This window comes from Amblyomma americanum, chromosome 1 (assembly GCF_052857255.1).
Source record: "Amblyomma americanum isolate KBUSLIRL-KWMA chromosome 1, ASM5285725v1, whole genome shotgun sequence".
Taxonomy (NCBI): domain Eukaryota; kingdom Metazoa; phylum Arthropoda; class Arachnida; order Ixodida; family Ixodidae; genus Amblyomma; species Amblyomma americanum.
In genome coordinates this window covers 509,761,792-509,781,401 of record NC_135497.1, presented here as the reverse complement: position 1 = coordinate 509,781,401, position 19,610 = coordinate 509,761,792, and the positions used below count along the sequence as shown (strand labels likewise).

General features: G+C 47.3%; 1 protein-coding gene across 1 annotated transcript; it reads right to left on the bottom strand.

The window, feature by feature from the left end:
• Positions 1-5,939: 5,939 nt before the first annotated feature.
• On the bottom strand, positions 5,940-8,890 carry LOC144128267 (uncharacterized). The gene is made up of 4 exons (XM_077661544.1): positions 8,769-8,890; positions 7,116-7,314; positions 6,889-7,010; positions 5,940-6,066 (listed from the first exon to the last, which is right to left on the bottom strand). The coding sequence occupies exons 1-4, from the start codon at positions 8,888-8,890 to the stop codon at positions 5,940-5,942; spliced, it is 570 nt and encodes a 189-aa protein (XP_077517670.1).
• Between the last annotated feature and the right edge of the window lie 10,720 nt (positions 8,891-19,610).

The window sequence follows — 19,610 nt, the reverse complement described above, 5'->3', positions numbered from 1 at the left end:
CGCGCTTTCGAGAGTTTCATCTGCTTTGGCCGATGTGAAACGGTGTGGCTTAGCGACGACTACGACAGCCAGGGCGCAGCTAAGTTCGTTGCCGAAAGCTCACCTCGCTCGCTACTCGCAAGCGTGAATGGGCTCCTATTCGGAGGGACACTTCTTTTGTGCTTTTTGGGACGTTTCAGCACCAGAAATGTTCTTTAGAGCAATAAAATTTTAAAATAGGGGCTTTGCATGATTACTGGGCAGTTTTTCCCGAAGTGTAGAGCTGTGAAGTTTGCAATTGGGTTTTTCGGCGCACTGTTGTCGACGACACTATGCTAAATCTACGGATCTAGTGTCAGTGCTCGCGCAGCGTCGTGTCTGCGCCATTGACAGTTTTCTAGGAACAAACCTCAATGACCCTACCACGCATTTAGACCGTTTGTCTAGTTGGATGGCGCAAATCGCCGTCTCTGGAGAAAATCGCCATAGAAACACAGTGGTTGCGTTGACCCACCATGTTGACAGCCTGACTCGCCGCTAGCGACGCTCGGATTTTTTGTGTCTTCGGCAAGTTACCAATCTATTTGCATTGTCAAAAGTGCAACGAAACTAGGGGCAGTGTTTTATTGTGATGCAGGCTGATAATCAGACGAGCGGCAAGCAGATTTCTAGACCGGCTTCACAAAGTCGTCTGCCCGATTTGTTAACGTAGCTCGTCGCGTTGAACACGGTAAAGAGCATGCGACCAGCAGTCGCTTGCGACCAGGCAGGAGCTCGACAACACCGTTGTTCACACTTGCAAGCGCGACCTGCTAGTCACCTTCTCGTTTGAAGCCAAAACTCTCGGGAATGACGTTTTCGCGCGCTTTCGAGAGTTTCATCTGCTTTGGCCGATGTGAAACGGTGTGGCTTAGCGACGACTACGACAGCCAGGGAGCAGCTAAGTTCGTTGCCGAAAGCTCACCTCGCTCGCTACTCGCAAGCGTGAATGGGCTCCTAATCGGAGGGACAATTCTTTTGTGCTTTTTGGGCCGTTTCAGCACCAGAAATGTTCTTTAGAGCAATAAAATTTTGCTCCCCGAGCACACCCAATGGAATGCTACGTCGCAAGTCTGCTCACGGTCTTTTGGCCACTTTTCGGCATCCAAGAGACCACGGTTTTCTGGAATCGCAAAGCGTCACGAAAATTTCATTTTCGTTTGGATTCTATCACGGGGGACACCAGAGATATGATTGTGACCGGATCGGGCGCGCTTCCGTTCGCATCCACTGTTAACAGCTGGGGCACTCGGCACTCGCTTACTCGTTACTAGGCAGGTCATCGGTCGTAGGTTTGGTACTTTTGTGGCCTGTTCTGTGCCTGCCTGAGACTAATTCGTCGGCTGCATTAATTTGACACTGCATGCGCAAAAGGGTCGCCACCGCAGCGGCAATGCCTCCGCTCGCCACTTCGCTCTAAGCGGGTCAAGCTATTTGTGCGCTTCGAGTAATGCGACCTAAAATGCATGCGTTTGGGTCAGGAGCGAAAGAAATTTCGAATAAAACAAAATTTTGAGTAAAGCGATTTTGTTATAACGAGGTATTACTGTACGCAAAAACTCGTGGAATGTTTACTGCTGTCAATGTATGTATGTCACTATGTATGGAGCCTCTGGCAGGTGGCAACCCGGCCTCCAGGTTGTGGGTAACTTGCAAGAAGGGTTTATAGGCCAGCTATACAAAATACTTAGTGTGTGAGGACAAAGCCTTCAATCTCAGATTTCGCCAATGTTTGTGTGTCCGAAGCCTCTCCGTGATCCTGAGGCTGCTCAGGAAGAGCAACTTTGGTCTCGCAGCCTACTGGTGCCAATACGTCCCTTCGCAAAGCAGTGGAGCATCGCTTAACTTCTGCACCACTGTGCCAGGAGTGGTATAAGGATTCCCAGCGAACTATGAATATAATGTCGAGAATGACCAATTCTGCATAGCGCATGGACATTAACCCTTTTACGCCATCATGTCATACTCTTAAGAAGTACAATTTCGCCGGCCTTTATATGAAGCCCACTTTACCTTTAAAACCGAGCTTCAAACTGAAAGCAAAGTGAAAACTGAAGTGCTAGCGCACCTAATTCCCATTCGGCCTTACCGCGCTAAATTGTCCGCCATTTTCTGGTATTTCTTCATGCGCCCCAAGACTCAAAAATATTTGGGCAGAGATGGTGTGTCATGCATAGCGAGAAAAATGCGTGCATTTCAATCACAAAAAAGCTTGCGGAACAGCACACCGGAATGGCCATGTTCCATTGTTTGGAGGGACCCAATAAAGGACCACAAAGGGTACCATAGAAATGTGTAACTGGAAACAAGAAGCCATGCAAGAGTGGCCATATACCTTGTGGGAACATTAAAGCTGCTTTTTTTCTGCACAAAGAAGCGACTACACTGCGGAGGAAATAGCAACCCCAATTTCTTCCACTCTTTGGAGGGCAGCCTATTTGCACTGTATAAGGAATGCCATTTGGGAGAGCTCTGGATAAAGTTCCACCACCCACTAGCCATACCAGAACCACATCACTCCCTGCTTCGAAGCTGGGCAAATTATGGCACAGAGTGGAGAACTGAAGTGGGACATAAAGTGTTCCTCAAGGCAACAACGAGCGTGCTAACCCAAGGTGGGGACACGCTGGAAAAAGCATGCCTCCAATCCACCCCTCTTTCTCAGATAGTGTAGCTGCCTTAACAATGCGATCGCATGCTAGAAGCAGGTGCACTTCGCATGCTGCAGTGCTGCCATACAGGGCTCCTTTTATTATTATTATTAAGTGCCCGGTTTGTGTAACGAAGTTTGCTCTATAATATAACACTGGACAGAAGGCCTAATTGTTCACAATTTACGATGAAGAGACCAAAAAATCTTTCAGTACATTGCGTATCTCTGAACTTTTTATTTTTAAAACTTTTTGTTCAAGTTACTGAGGGCTAAGTGTACTATACTGTTCTGCAGCAAATTTGTGTAAACACAGAACGCCAACAAATGCAGCTGCAGTGCAGTAGAAAACATAAAACATCTTGACATATATGTCAATCAGATGAAAGTAAACAGCTACTTTACCTGCTAATAAGCTTGTGTAACAAGCTCTAGACTTCTTTGGTGAAAGTCCTAGTGGCTGGGTGGCAACAAAAACACAGCGAGCGATCAATAAGGAATCAAAACACTTAACCCTGCACATAAACAGCTTCTCATATAATAGACAAACACTCCTCTCCTCTACTTGTCTCTTATAAAGGGGTTCAACGGGTGAATTTCAGGCACAGATTGGTGTGGCAGCTGCAGGCAGCTCAGATTCATCCTGCGGAAGCACGGGCGCAGACCTGCACCAGTGCACAGACATGGTGCGTGGGTATTGGTTGCTCATGCACCATGGTCCTGCTGAACAGACTGCTTGAAGCAAGCATTCCAGAAACTTTATTCGCTAGAGAATAATACTTCGAGCTTTTGAATATCAAACATTTGGATTGAATATCTAATACTTAATTATTTCACCAAACGTTCGAAATTATCGAATAGTGTTCGCACAGCCCTAGTAATTAGGAGCGATGAGAGCAGCCAAACATGGGATAATTACCGTGCGGTACAAGTCCAGTCGCATGATCTCGCAGGCATTGCGGATGCGAGTGGCCATCTCTTTGTCTGCAATACGCAAGAGCTCATGCTGTCTTCTCCATCTCTGCAACCAGATTCTTGTAGTCTGCGACCTCTGCCCTGCTAGCACTGAGCATCCTCTCATTCCACCTGCGGTGAAGACAGAACAAATTGACCATTTAAGTGGGCATCATGGCACTACATCGGTTGCAAGACTGCTCTGACACCCGTAGGTAACATCACCACTGCCAGAAGGAAGACCTCTGATGAGTGACAACATAGACTGAAGCACCTAGGAAAATGTAACTGCGACGCTACGCTAAAGAAAGGCGTCTGAAAAAGGTCGTCTGAACACATCGCAGGACTACAACTTGAAAAAAAAAAGTTTCATGTGCTGCCATGCAAGCATTCTTTTCTTCCAAAAGGAACTTCGGTCGCCCTATACCTGGCGGACACACTGTGTCTGAGCAATGATACTCCACATGGTGATTGAACCACAAAGATCAGAAATCTGTGTTGCATGTACTGTCCCACATATGGACACACCACAGCTGTTGAAATGCGATGAGCAGCTAGCACCCCAGAAGGACTGGCATGCAAGACGGATGGCTGGCTTAATAGCGGCAATATCTGACAGAAGCAGTTGCGGATTACACATGAAGTACTTTTATGGGGTGAGCAACATAGTGCAGCTTTCTTGGTGAGAATGTTGAGAGAGCTGCTGCACACACTGCCACAATACCCATTTGTTTTAACACCTTTCGAAATTCATTACTGTTGGATTGAATCTAATGCCCCGGGCATTATGATGGAGTTCCATTCCTTGCTTCAGAAGTGCGGGTCACCCAACCAGTTTTGCACCTTGCTCGTGCCCAAGAACAAACATCACCTGTGCTTAAATAGCACTTTCAGGTTTTATTTTGTGACATGCTTCATACACATGGAATTGCTAGGAGTCTCGTTTGCGCAGTAGAAATAGAAACCCACAGTTTGCATGCCCATCCGTGATAGCTGGCAGTACCAGTCAATTTGGCTGGCTAACTCCCTCTTCGGGAGGTTAGAGGATTAGCCCCGAGTTCCAGTGCCTGGCAGATGCAACTTATCTTCAAAGGTCAACCGAATGAATTGGACGAACTTAAAGGGGTGAAATATGTGAAAGCTGCAGGCAAGGCATGTCAAGTCTTCTCGTGCTAGCGTTAAAAATGACAATCGCTGAATAAAGCTGCAGTGGCGTTAAGGCTTCTCCACAGCGCATAGGCTTCTCCACAGCGCAGTGACAGTTTACAGTGAGAAGCTGTTACAGAGGGCTTAACCATCATGTCATCACAGCACAGTTGCAATGCAGCAGGAGTGCATCAAACACACCCTTGGCTGCAAGACTGTAAACGTTCGCCAACAGGGTAAGGTGTACCTGTAATTGCAAATTCCAGCCCATCGTGGGATAGAAGGCAAAGCCGCTAGGTTGCACAGACAAACCAGACATCTTCACCAGACGAATGCAGCTTATGTTCAGGAGTGTTGCAAGTGTACAGGGGAAGCATCTGGCAAAGATGTCCTGACAATGCCCAGACTGTCGACAGATGTCACTGCTAATGTTTACAGACGGATCAGTAGTGCACTTGCACAGTCTAGTGGCACCGGAAATGCCACCACGAGGACAGCTTTTCATTGAATTGTTCATGTTCAGCAGTGCCTTTGCCGATGGCTTTTTTTGTAACATAGCTAGCAAATAAAAATATGCTCAAGAAGTACCCTTTCCACCTCGCTTTCACTGTGGCTCTTTAATGGAAGAATATTTTAGTGAAATTTCATCATTTTGCTCACAGCACAACAAGAATGGGACACACTGAGTGCTGTGTTGTGCTGTGAGCAAAATGATGAACACTTAACAACTTGCCCAAATTTCAGCCTTGCTGTTAGTGGAATTTCACACACACAAAAAGGAATGCCTATTTGTAGCAACATAAAGCAGGTCTAGCAAAATGGCAATGTTTGGCACAACATTCCCAGCACTCTACTATGCAAACAGTAGTGTCTCCACAGGCTGTCTCAAACGTAACCTAACCCTTTTTTCCTTTGTTCTGTTCAAAGCACCCCATGCATCTCGGCTGATGTCAAGCTTAGTACAGCCAAGTCCACCAGCAGTCGTGGCAGGTGTAATGAAAGCTGAGTCAGTACAGAGTTCCTTACTGATAACAATGCTGATAATGGGGGGCACAATGCTGGTGGCTATTTAGCATGCAACAGATTTAGCATGTATCATGTAAAAGATAACAAAATACACAGCTGTTAAAAACCAGATGAACATTAAATAAAGCTGAGACGAGGAGGATGATCAATGTTTAGCCCGTCGGCAGCCAGTTGTCTTGAGCGCTGATGGTGGCGGCTCCTCGTCTTCCACCTCGACAAAGTCTTGGTCAGGTGGCAGGAGCCGGCGAGTCTTGCATGTGCTGGCTGTTGCACTGCGCATAGGATGCAACATTCCCTTCATTGCTGTGCCGTTCTCACAAAGAAAAGCTATGCCCAGAAAGGGAGGTCAATTCATGAACTGACAAATGTTTCATAAAATGAAAAAAAACTGAAAGGCAAGTATTTTGTGCTCAGTGAAGGGGTCATTTAAATGCAGTGGGCCACTAATGCCCTCGATGTTTTATGAAAACATAAGGCTGGTTCACCTGCAAGTGACTAGGCGATTGAGTGGTGCGTCGCAGCGAAAATTTCCAACTTGCTGGAACCTCGCCGCTCATTGCAGCGATGACTCGAAACAGGGTTTTCTGCCACGGCGGCACGATTCGCTACAGGCTATACAAAGACTAGTGCTTTGGGTGGCAAAAGTATTTCCACCAGTGGGACTACGGTATAGACTCCCATACACATTATTCCAAAGTTTGAGAAAAACTGCAACACTAGAACGGAGGGTTACACGAATAGCGGATGATTGAGTTCAGGCTAGAAGGTGGATACCCATCTTCAAGCTGTCAAAAGCTATATCTACCTTACTTTTCCTGGTAGCCAGAGAAAACAATGCAAAGGAGGAGGCCAATCAGGGTCACAAGACTCAAGTTCTATTTGAATCCAGCAGAAGGGAAAAAATGGCGCGGTATGGCATGAGAGGCTTAACGTTTCCAAGCTGCACACTGGCTATGAGGAATGGTGCAGTGGAGGACGGGATTAATTCAGACCACCAGGGGTTTTGCATTGTGCACCGACATGACATAGTACACGGGAATTTTCATGTTCTGCATCCATTGAAAAAGAGGGAAAAGAAAGGAACATACACTCACCCATCATTTGAACTGCGAGAGAACATGCCAACGACCATTTCGCCAGGGCACTTCAGGGGCGAGAATTCAGAATTGCCATCGACGAGAACAGATCCACGACAAGCAATATCGTCGTCATCGTCCTAGCAAGCACAAGAAAAATACATGGATACACACAGCTGCCAGGAACTGAACCCAAAATTGTAAACCCAAACCGAACCCGAATTCTGGTTCGACACCCTGCTCACCAGTGGGTCTTCGGAGACTGCCACGGACTTCTTTACACGACGCGGGCGCTGTGCACGAGTCCTGCAGTCTGACTCTCCATCTGTTGCTTCTTTTCTGGTCGCAGATGTTGTCCGAGTGGCGCGAGAGGCACGAGTGGTGCGCCAAGTAGTACGCGGATGGTTTTCATCAGCTGCTGGCTCATCCCCCCCCGGTGGCAGACTGCCGCAATCAACGCAGCTTTTCCTCTTTTGCTTCCACAAGCTCCGTGGCTGCCTTGTGGGAGGACATCTCTCTGCGAGGCATGCACAGCGGGGACATTTCATTCCTTGGATGAGCTGCAGTGGTCATTGCTCATTTGCTTGGGCTTCATTTTATTCATCAGCTGTTTCATGAAGGGATGCTGAAGGGGGATCTGCAGGCTGCGAATGTCATTTTTTTGCTAAGAACAGATCTTCAATAAGCCAGAAGGTCATGGACTGCAACAATTTGCGGTAATTCTAGTAACTCTGCCTGGTCAAGTTACAGCACTGGCTGCAATTGATTCATTGCTTTATTGTGCAATGCTATTCAGCGCCGAGAAATAGGAACAAAATTAGAGAAATGCTTTGCATTTATCATTGCCGAGAAGAATGGATATCACAGCATGAAAGGTGGTAATCTGTAGTATATGCAGTAATTATAGGCCAAGTGGTCATTTCTCTCAGATCCACCAACTACCTGACATGTACACATCATAAAAACTACATGAACAGCTACACTGCGTATGACTGTGTAAAGAGGGAGCAAATTGGAACCACTTAAGAATCTGGCATCAACACAGCCAGTTTTTGATGCAGGAAAAACGGCTAAGCCGTGAAGTGCAGTGCAGGTCATTTCAGGTCACATGCCACAACTTTGCATTCGCTGTACATACTCTAGAACTGGCTATTGCAGAGTTGGCGATATGCATGCTCGTGGATGCATACCGTATAACTGCAGCTGATATGTAGAACACGCGGCACCTCATGCACCCCACAATCTCCATTTTTCAGCCACGTTGTCTGGAGCTCGCCAAACTGTTGGCGCCAAAATCCTGAATACCTCAACCTCTTCACCGTATGACTACCGACAGCTGCTGCTCTTGTGTCGACACCATCTCTGGAGGCGCGGGAGTGTGTTTGCAACACAGAAAATTTGCAACACAGAAAACACAGAAAAACCCAATGCACTTTCACTAGAGAATTTAGTGAATCTGCACAATTGTAGTGTCATAAAAAAAAGTACAGTAGAATCTGAAGCCAGTGACAACAATGCAAAATGTGCTTGGAGTTCATCCACATGCATGATTTCTAGTAATTGGTGGCTGGAGAAATTAGGTAGAATCTGGACAGCACAGTTACAGTTGATGCGAGGGTCGTAGTTGCAACCACGCCTTAGAGCACTAAGCACTACCCGCGCATCGTTGATGTGCGGTGAGCCACAAACAGATCACAAACAGATCAGGCTGAATGCATTTCTCGTGCTTCTGCATACAAATTTTGTTTGCTTTGGACAATAAGAACATTTTTCCAAGAATCCATGAGATTCGTATGATCTAATTTTTAATGTACATAGTGCTGATTACTATCCCGCAGGGAAACGATTAAAAATGGATGTCATGAGCCAATGCATAGGCAATCACGGCGTGCCTTCACCTTGCCGCCAGCTCCTCGAGACAGTCTGGCAGGTTGGCATTTGACTGCTTGGCCTCACAAGCCGACTCGGTGGTGTCCTCGAGTTCCATGGCCAGTTTGGAGCAGCGCTCTTCCGCAGCCATCCTCACTGCCACCTCCCTTTCCAGGTCCTCCTTGAGGGCATGAAAACTCAGCTCAGCTTCCCTGAGTGCCTTATCCTTGTCATCGAGCTTCTAGCGCAGGGAGAGCTCGTGATTCTCAATCTGGCACCTCAGCTGCTCCAGTTCTTGGCACAGTTTAGAGGAGGCAGGCTGCAACACTTCTCCAGCACCCCGCTCTAGCTGCTCGATGCGCTGTTGCAGACTCGAGCTGTGCGCAACCTCTTCCGCGAGTTTCTCCGAGACAGTGGACAGCTCTTCGTGCGCTTGTTGGGCAGAGTATTCGGCATCACTGCGTGCTTGTACTTCGCATGCCAGCTGAGATGACATCTCTTCAAGCAAGTAGCGAAGGCTCTCCAGCTCTACTCCTGCAGCAGTCCGCTGAGCCTGTGCTTCTCGTTCCACTGCAGCACCTCCGTCTGTCTGCACTGCCTTGTCATCCATCAGGGCGGCAAGACTGCATTTGAGCAAAGAGCACATGTTAGACAAGTTAATAGTAAATTAATAGTAAAGGAGAAGTGGGACGTAACGGGTCCACAGGTGAACAGTACATCTTGTGAATCTGCCTTTAGCACCGTTGCTTCGAAAGGTGTTTGCTGTATCACGGCACAATCCAACAATTTTGTAGTAGCCAACAGCGCCAGCTAATCACGGTGAGATAAAGTAAACATGCTGAACATGGCGCTGAAGGACAGGTGCATGTCTTTTACGGGAGGCTAAAAAACCCTCCGGACGGTTACTAGTGTGTACTTTGAATGTTTAATCGTTAGCTGGGACGCGAGAGAGGTTAGGCCTTTTTGCTCCTGATCTCGTGCTCGCCAGATTGCTTGGGGGCCTGAAGGCCCTGCTTCCTCAGCGTTCAGGTTGCAACTGCTACGCTCCTCTACAAAGCTCAAACGCTCGCCTGCTTTCCAAGCATACAATGGTACAACGGTGCAACAACCTAATCGCAAACGCAAAAAAAAACGACGCCAGTGAGAACAAGCCAACAAGAGTCGACGCCAGCTAGAGTCACTGGATGGTTGGAGGGAAGGTAGGACTGTCCCCTTTGAAACGGGGTGATGGCAGTTGCGACCATGCTCAGCTTTTCTCTTTATTTTTGTTTAGCTATGTTCTAAGTCATTCAAATTCACAACTTTCTTTAAATACACTTCCTACACATTTAACTTTATGTTACCTCTCTTCTTTTGAGCCACCAATCTTCCAATCGCTTTTTGCTAATTTCCACCACAGATTTACTTACATGACTATTGTTATCTCTAAACCCTAAGGCCTCAGGAAGAGTGACTGTGCTATCGACATCGGAATGGATACCATCATATTTTAGAATGAGGTGTTCTGTTGTTTCTACAGATTTACCACACACAGCACATGTGTCATCTTCGTTAAATTTCTTTTTGTAGCTGCGCATTCTAAGACACCCTGACCTAGCTTCAAAGAGGAGGGCACTGCCTCTTGAGTTATCATAAAATGTTTTCTTCCTGATCGGCCTTTTCCAGCATCGAAATAGTTCTACACTATGCTTCTTTTTCATTGAAGCTGCCTAATTTTTACCTTCGATGTTTTTAACCTGTCGTTTAATGCTCTTTCTTTCTCGTTCCTCGTCTCTGGCAAACTTATTGGCCAGCTTTCTAGTTTGTTTCCGCCCCTGTGCGTCAACGCTCTTTCTGTACAGGTATTTAAATACCTTAGCTGCCCACCTGTTATCGTTCAATATCCTCAGGCATTCTTCGTATGGTACTTTACTCTGAGCTTCCCATGCTTTGAACGTTGTCCAGCCCATATCCCTCTGTACTGCCTCGTTTGTGGTTTTTCCGCGGGCACCTGCTAATCTTCCAACAGTTTTCCGATTTACTTCTAATTGCGACTGAACTTCAGCCCTTAAGCATAGAACCGCATTCAAAAAAGTAAGCCCCGGCACCATTATTCCTTTCCAAAGACCTCTGAGGACTTCATACCTGTTGTACCCCCACAATGCCCTATGTTTCATTATCCCGGCATCTCTTCGCCCGCCCTTTTTCTATGAGAGACTGTTCGTGCTTTTCCATGTACATATGCCATAGTTTACCCATACCCCGAGATATTTGTATTCGGCCACTTGCGGTATTTCATGGCCTTGTATTGTAAGCTCCTGATCAGTTGTACCGTTGAAAACCATCACACCTGACTTAGTTGCGTTAAAACTGAAACCTAGACTGTCTCCTTTGTCTCCACAGCAATTCACCAACTGGCGCGATGAGATGGCGCCACCTCTTGACGAATGCTCGCAACCTGTAGCGAGGTTGTGGGGCCTCCGTGACCGCAAAATGAAACAGCCATCTCGAAGGCACCGAGTGCTCGCAATCGCCGCCAAGACGCCAGCAAAGGAGCGAGCGATCCCACCGCCATCTGTCTGTTAATCCTTGCAACTGATGCAAAAACGTGGCCATGTGACTAACAGGCAGCAGGGCATGGAGCAGCGTGCTTTGTTCGCTCTTTCTCGTGTTTGGTGTCAGTGCGTGTAGTTCTGCATTCCGTGCTTCGAGTCTTAGGCCTATCCCCATCAAACGGTCGAGTTGCCTTCAAGCGGAATGGCGTGCTCACGCGCTCAGTATACAGCTGGTTTCAAGTGCAACGCTATTCTGCTTGCTCAGAAAGTGGGAAATTGAGCGGCTCCAAGACGTCTGGACGTCAACGAATCGACGATCAGGGGATGGAGGAAACATCGCGAGGAATTGTTTAACTTCAACAGCCTGCGAAAAGGCTTTCGGGGGCCCAAGAAAGGCCGCTTCTCGGAGTTGGAGCGTCGCCTTGCAGAGTTCATTACCGAGCAACATTCCAAACTTCTTGGAGTAAGCGTCGAAATGCTTCAATGCAAAGCACAGGAGCTTGCGTGGGACATGGGTTTGACCCAAAACCAGTTTAAGGCATCACGAGGCTGGGTGCAGAGGTTTATGCGAAGGGCCGGGTTCTGCCTTCGACGCACGACTTCTATTTGCCAAAATCTGCCCGGGGACTTTGAATCCAAACTTCGAGAGTTCCAGCACTACGTCATCGATCTTCGTCACTCTACCAACATGCCACTTGGACATATCGGCAATGCCAACCAGACCCCCGTGTATCCGGACATGCCTATGTTCAGAACAGTGCACAAGTCTGGTGAGCATGAAGTTCGCCTTAGAAGCACAGGCAACGAAGAAAATAGGATTACCGTTATGCTGGCATGTTTGGCTGACGGCCGCAAGCTCCCTCCATTAATCATTTTTTCGCCGGAAGACGATCCCGAAGGAAACTTTCCCGAAAGACGTTATCGTGCGCTGTCACGAAAAATGTTGGATGGACTCGAATCTTGTCATAAATTGGATTCAAAGCGGGTGGGACCGAAGGCCAGGCGCATTGCTGCATGAAGAAGCAATATTGGTTCTGGACTCTTTCCGAGGTCACCTGACACCCAACATCGAATAAAAGCTACAGCATGACCAAACGCATCTCGTTGTTATACCGGATGGCATGACCTCCATTCTGCAGTATCTGGACGTTTGCATGAACAAGCCCTAGAAGGATCGTTTGCGACAATTATACTGGGAGTGGATTGAAATCGGATCAGCAACACCTGCAGGTAGGCTGAAATGCCCAAGCGCGTCTATCGTTGCCCATTGGGTTTCAGCAGCCTGGTACGGGCTGCCTCATGATTTGGGCTACCGCGCATTTAAAAAATGCTCAATTTCAAATGCTATAGACGGAAGCGAGGACGACCTGCTGTGGGAGGCAGCTAGTGACAAAGAAGAGTCAAGCTGTGATGATGACAGTGACGGCGACAACTGTCGTGGGGATGAGGGTGCAGAGGAATGCCTGTTTGGCTTGTATTTCAATAAAGTTGTCTTTGGCCCTCAGAACTGTGCGATGTCCATTCCTCGCGTCACATTCGGGTTCTTTCGGTTTTTCTGTCGCATGCCTGAAGTCTACCCTCGCATTACAATCGTAGTATTTTTTTCCCCCTTTTCATACCCGAAAAGTCGACCCTCGCGTTACAATCATGGTCGCGTTACATTCGAGTAAATACGGTACTCTGCTCCAGGGCAACGATTAAAAATGGATGTCATGAGCAAATGCAATGGCAATCCCGGCATGCCCTCACCTTGATGCCAGATCCTCCCGACAGTCTGGCAGGTTGGGATTTCCCTTTTCTAGACATGACTGCACTTTTCTCATCGACTGCTTGGCCTCACAAGCCGACTCGGTGGTGTACTCGAGTTCCATGGCCAGTTTGAAACAGCGCTCTTCCGCAGCCATCCTCACTGCCACCTCCCTTTCCAGGTTCTCCTTGAGGGCAAGCAAACTCAGCTCGGCTTCCCTGAGTTCCTCATCCTTGTCATTGAGCTTCTTGCGCAGGGAGAGCTCATGCTTCTCAATCTGGCACCTCAGCTGCTCCAGTTTTTGGCACAGTTTAGAGGAGGCAGGCTGCAGCACTTCTCCAGCGCCGCGCTCTACCTGCTCGATGCGCTGTTGCAGACTCGAGCTGTGCACAACCTCTTCCGCGAGTTTCTCCGAGACAGTGGACAGCTCTTCATGCGCTTGTTGGGCAGAGTCTTCGGCATCACTACGTGCTTGTACTTCGCATGCCAGCTGGGATGACATCTTTTCAAGCAAGAAGGGAAGGCTCTCCAGCCCTACTCCTGTAGCAGTCAGCCGAGCCTCTGCTTCTCGTTCCGCTGCAGCACCTCCGTCTGTCTGCATTGCCTTGTCATCCATCAGGGCGGCAACACTGCATTTGAGCAAAGAGCACATGTTAGAGAAGTTAATAGTAAATTATTAGTAAAGGGGAAGTGGGACGTAACGGGCCTGCAGGTGAACAGTACATCTTGTAAATCTGCCTTTAGCATCATTGCTTCGAAAGGTGTTTGCTGTATCACGGCGCAATCAAACAATTTTGTAGTAGCCAACGGCACCAGTTAATCACGGCGAGATAAAGTGAACATGCTGAACATGGCCCTGAAAGACAGGTGCATGTCTTTTACGAGAGGTTAAAAAACTCTCCGGACGGTTACTAGTGTGTACTTCGAATGTTTAACTGTCAGCTGGGACGCGAGAGAGGTTAGGTCTTTTTGCTCCTAATCTCGAGCTCGCCAGATTGCTTGGGGGCCGAAGGCCCTGCTTCCTCAGCGTTCAGGTTGAAACTGCTACGCTCCTCTACAAAGCTCAAATGCTCGCCTGCTTTCCAAGCATACAATGGTACAAGGGTGCAGCTGGATGCGCAGCAGCGTGCCGAGCAAGCCACTGCCGCTGGTGCTCCTGCGAAGGGCGAGCAGCATCTTTGTGCTCTGCCAAGTTTGCCGAGTGGGCAGTTCCCACAAGAGCTCTGGTCAAAAAGGAAAAAAATACTCCGCTGTGATGTTATCAGTGTACATCCTCTTGGCGCGCTGCCATGGCCCATGCTGCAGACGGCACAGAACTGAGGATTGCGCTAAAACGCTTAAAAACAAACAACTTTCTACGATAAAAGTGGACGTGAGTAAAGAGGGTAAATACAGCACAATGCCACGTACAGTTCACAAAAACGACCACCCAAAGTTGGGGGGGAGAGTTGTATACAAGGATACATGGCTCATGCGGGTACCTGTTCCTAATAGAATACTTCGAACTGCGAGCCCCCCCCCAAAAAAAGAAACTGTTGATTCATGCCCAAATCGATTCCATTAAAGAAAATTGAAACTGCATGCCGCTTTACCTGGCTCATTTGTGTTGGTAGTTTCTTCCTCGAACAAGTGGTAGGTGGCAAGAGAACAAAACTTCGGATAATCAAGGGAATGTGCATTGTGCTGGAATCCCGAACTGCGGGGCTGTTCGTAATTTAGTATGCCACTAGCCAATTGGGCAGTGTCCCTGCTCTTGATCTTTATTTGTTTCCACCTGCTGGCTTGGTGATCACATTGTTATCAGTTTATTGCTTTAAGTTGCAGGGGCAACACGCTGTTATCCCGTGTGAAACTAAACAACAGTGTCAGTGGCAGGGAGAAGCAAGGTGGCATGTGTCGAATATTTTGTAAGCTAGGGCAACGAATTGGAGGGTCAACGGCAAATTACGGTATTTTGAAAGAGTAAATGACAGGGTGTCTACCAAGTGGCTGGGATGCCAACATCACATGCAGTTACATTCAAACAGTGCACACAATTTGGAAATAAGTTGCTGATGAAGCCACAAACTTCCCATTCATTTCAGGAATGGTAGATACACCCCTCCAAAGCATGCAGAGCAATTTGCCATTTTGCCTGTATGGGTACCACGTACACCGTGTGTCCAACTTGTGCCAATTTCATCACTTACAAAAAAGCAAGCATGAGCAATAAATGCACATTTAGCACTTTTCCAAACCTGTAGCGATGAAAAATATGGTAGCAAATATTGCGGCTGCAATGTCAATTCATCAAATCTGGCTTACCTGAGATGCCGCTCTTCTGCATTGTGCCGATCACTGCCCTCGTCAAGCAATTTCGTCACTCTGCAACGCGCCGCTCTGCCTCTTCTAAACGCCCCAGGTGTTCCATGGTGGAGCCCGCCTCAGCCTGCACACATACATTAGGAGTGTCCAGGAAAAGAAATATTACCGTCCTGCAAGCAGCAGATATGTGAGAAATATTTTTTCCTGCTGGTGAGCCTGTGGTGCAAAGGGCTGTTCAGATAACTGCAATAGGCCTGGCATAATACCACAACAGATTTGAAATGTCATATCACATAAGTATGAGCTTGAATTGGTAGAGGGGCTGAAAAAATCTCCATGCCATTTTGTTAGTAAAAAATTTTATGGCTCTAGCCGGGTACGTTGACAGAGGCAATCGCATCAAGAAATTTTCCTGCCCCTCACTTGCAATGTCTACACTGAAAAGAACTCTAATCACAGTTTTGAAGTGAATGCCGTATATACTCATGTAATGGCCACACCCCGAACTTTGCAACTGGTAATTAAAAAAAAGTAAGATGGCTGATTTGCGTAGTTAGGCCAAATGCGAATTAGGTGTGCTGGCAATTCAGTTTTCACTACGGTTTCAGTGTTCAGATCCACTGTTCATAAATAGCAGCTGACCAGACAGCGATAGTGGGTTAGTAATCATACACAGTAGAATTTGTGATACGAATCATACGTGGTCGTGGAAAAATTCATGTCATCAGAAATTTTGTATCACTCGTACAAACAAAATTCATAAGCAGAAGCATGAGAAATGCATTCACACAGATCTGTTTAGTGCTGATGGTAGTTATTTCCTGCTGTGTGGCCACAGCTCGCTACTGACGGTGCATAACGCACCATAAGAAATCGCGAAGTCAGCAATGAGCGGGCCGCGGACCGCCGCTCACTGCTCGTGGTGAGTGCTGTGCGGTTAGAGATCGCCACTTCAGCGATGTACGGGCAGCGCTTAGTGCTCGACAATGCAGACGCGGCTCGCGTATTCGTATCATCCGTCCGATTCGTATTACCATGTCCGAAATTCCACACATTGTACGCGATGCACTCAAGGCAGGAAATTTTAGTGTTTCGTATCATTGCGAAATTCAGATCAACAGTGCTTATATCACAGATTATACTGTATGCGGAATTGGTCATTCTCTCCATTCGTAGATTCCTGGAAGTCTTCCTGCGACTCGCGGCACAGCGGTCTAGCGACTGCCCTTCTACGGCAGGTGCTACCATCGGTGGCACCTGGGTCCAGGTTCCTCTTCCCAGGCAGCCTTTCACGATCATTTGTGCTTCCGCCTGACACAGTGGGCATGTGAGCAGCCTGCTACAATAGTGGCTTCAGACAAACACTAAATGCAGCAGATGGCCACTATAAGTGCTAGTGCATTAAGAGGGGACACTGGTCTTTGGGACCAAAAGATGGCCCAAAAATCAGTTTTTTATAAAATGACATTTTTAGAGCCTATAGCTATTATTCTTCAACTCCACCAGTTTTGTCCTCCAGGAAATCGGTATTTTGACCATAATATTAAATTCAGATCACTGTGTGGGCTCAATTTGTGCAGGAGCAGGCGATTTAACACCATGAAAATTTTGGACAGCTGGCTGTCCTAGTACGTCAATATCTCAACGTCTAGGTCAGATAGACATGTCACATTGCTTGCTAAGAGAAGCTGAAGGCACAATGTATGAAATAATTGAAGCACAATTGTTCAATCACGCTTCAAGAATTTATAATTTTGCAAAGTTTATCTATGCATGATTTTCACACTTTGACTACTACTATTCTAAGTGCTGCAAAATTACTAATGAGGGTGAATTGAGAAAACTGCTTTGATTATTGCGCTGTTTACTCACCATACTATGTAGCCATGGGTTAAAAATTGTTTTTTATTGAGCCATTTTTTTACCGAGGTACTATTAAATGACTAAAGCTAATTATCTTAGGAACTAACAAATTAATTAAAAAGCAACTTCATATTTAAAATCCGCATAAAAAAACTGACCAAGGTGATACAGTTTCATTAGGATTGGGCTTAAAAATAAGAAAAATAAGTCTAAGACCAGTGTCCCCTTGAAAAAAAAAGAAAAGTCAGCCACAAGGACTGCTTTATGTGTGCACAATTTTGCTGATATGGTATGTTACTCAGGGAGCTGATAGACGATAACAGCCTGCGACATTCTGTACAAAAACTCACTCCCTGGACTGCCTGGACTCCGCCTGGAAAAGCGAACATGTAGTGCCTCAGTGCTGCTAACGCGCCTTGTGCACTCTGTTTTCACCAAAAAGCACAAAACACTGCTGCGCAAAAACTAAAATTGGGAGTACCCTCTGCAGTGGTACATCACCAGTTTTGGGCACGGCGAAAGAACAACTACAGTAATCCCTAGTTATAATGAAATCAGCATGATGGCGAAAAAATTCGTTATAAGTGGTAATTCTATATAACCGACCACCCGAGAAAATCTAAAGCAGTCGAGCTTTCATTGCGCCGCAACGGTGAGGAAGTCAAAAATACAATGTATTCAGTGAAGCAAAACTTTATTCAGGTGCAAAAAAGGCAGTGAGCTTTGGTTGTTTAAAGTTCTTACCGGGCGTGTGCAACCCCCGCTCTAATCTGGCCAAGCTTTGAATGAGGACGCGGTCGCCGCGCCTGTGCATTCAACCTTCGGGGCGTTTCGAATCGCGAAGGCAGTGGCCGCTTTTATGAGGGTATTTCGAAGGCAGTGCCCGATTTCATGCGGGGGGGTCACGGAAATGTCGTGGCTCGAGTCTGAGGTTGTGTTTGTTGTGCTCAAAAAACGATTAGCCGCTCATTGTAGATACGCAGCGCAATCATGAAAACTGAACTGTTTTGCAATAGGGGCTTTGCATGATTACTGGGCACTTTTTCCCGAAGTGTAGAGCTGTGAAGTTTGCAATTGGGTTTTTCGGCGCACTGTTGCCGACGACACTTGTTGCCAATGACGTTTTCGCGCGCTTTCGAGAGTTTCATCTGCTTTGGCCGATGTGAAACGGTGTGGCTTAGCGACGACTACGACAGCCAGGGCGCAGCTAAGTTCGTTGCCGAAAGCTCACCTCGCTCGCTACTCGCAAGCGTGAATGGGCTCCTATTCGGAGGGACACTTCTTTTGTGCTTTTTGGGACGTTTCAGCACCAGAAATGTTCTTTAGAGCAATAAAATTTTAAAATAGGGGCTTTGCATGATTACTGGGCAGTTTTTCCCGAAGTGTAGAGCTGTGAAGTTTGCAATTGGGTTTTTCGGCGCACTGTTGTCGACGACACTATGCTAAATCTACGGATCTAGTGTCAGTGCTCGCGCAGCGTCGTGTCTGCGCCATTGACAGTTTTCTAGGAACAAAACTCAATGACCCTACCACGCATTTAGACCGTTTGTCTAGTTGGATGGCGCAAATCGCCGTCTCTGGAGAAAATCGCCATAGAAACACAGTGGTTGCGTTGACCCACCATGTTGACAGCCTGACTCGCCGCTAGCGACGCTCGGATTTTTTGTGTCTTCGGCAAGTTACCAATCTATTTGCATTGTCAAAAGTGCAACGAAACTAGGGGCAGTGTTTTATTGTGATGCAGGCTGATAATCAGACGAGCGGCAAGCAGATTTCTAGACCGGCTTCACAAAGTCGTCTGCCCGATTTGTTAACGTAGCTCGTCGCGTTGAACACGGTAAAGAGCATGCGACCAGCAGTCGCTTGCGACCAGGCAGGAGCTCGACAACACCGTTGTTCACACTTGCAAGCGCGACCTGCTAGTCACCTTCTCGTTTGAAGCCAAAACTCTCGGGAATGACGTTTTCGCGCGCTTTCGAGAGTTTCATCTGCTTTGGCCGATGTGAAACGGTGTGGCTTAGCGACGACTACGACAGCCAGGGAGCAGCTAAGTTCGTTGCCGAAAGCTCACCTCGCTCGCTACTCGCAAGCGTGAATGGGCTCCTAATCGGAGGGACAATTCTTTTGTGCTTTTTGGGCCGTTTCAGCACCAGAAATGTTCTTTAGAGCAATAAAATTTTGCTCCCCGAGCACACCCAATGGAATGCTACGTCGCAAGTCTGCTCACGGTCTTTTGGCCACTTTTCGGCATCCAAGAGACCACGGTTTTCTGGTATCGCAAAGCGTCACGAAAATTTCATTTTCGTTTGGATTCTATCACGGGGGACACCAGAGATATGATTGTGACCGGATCGGGCGCGCTTCCGTTCGCATCCACTGTTAACAGCTGGGGCACTCGGCACTCGCTTACTCGTTACTAGGCA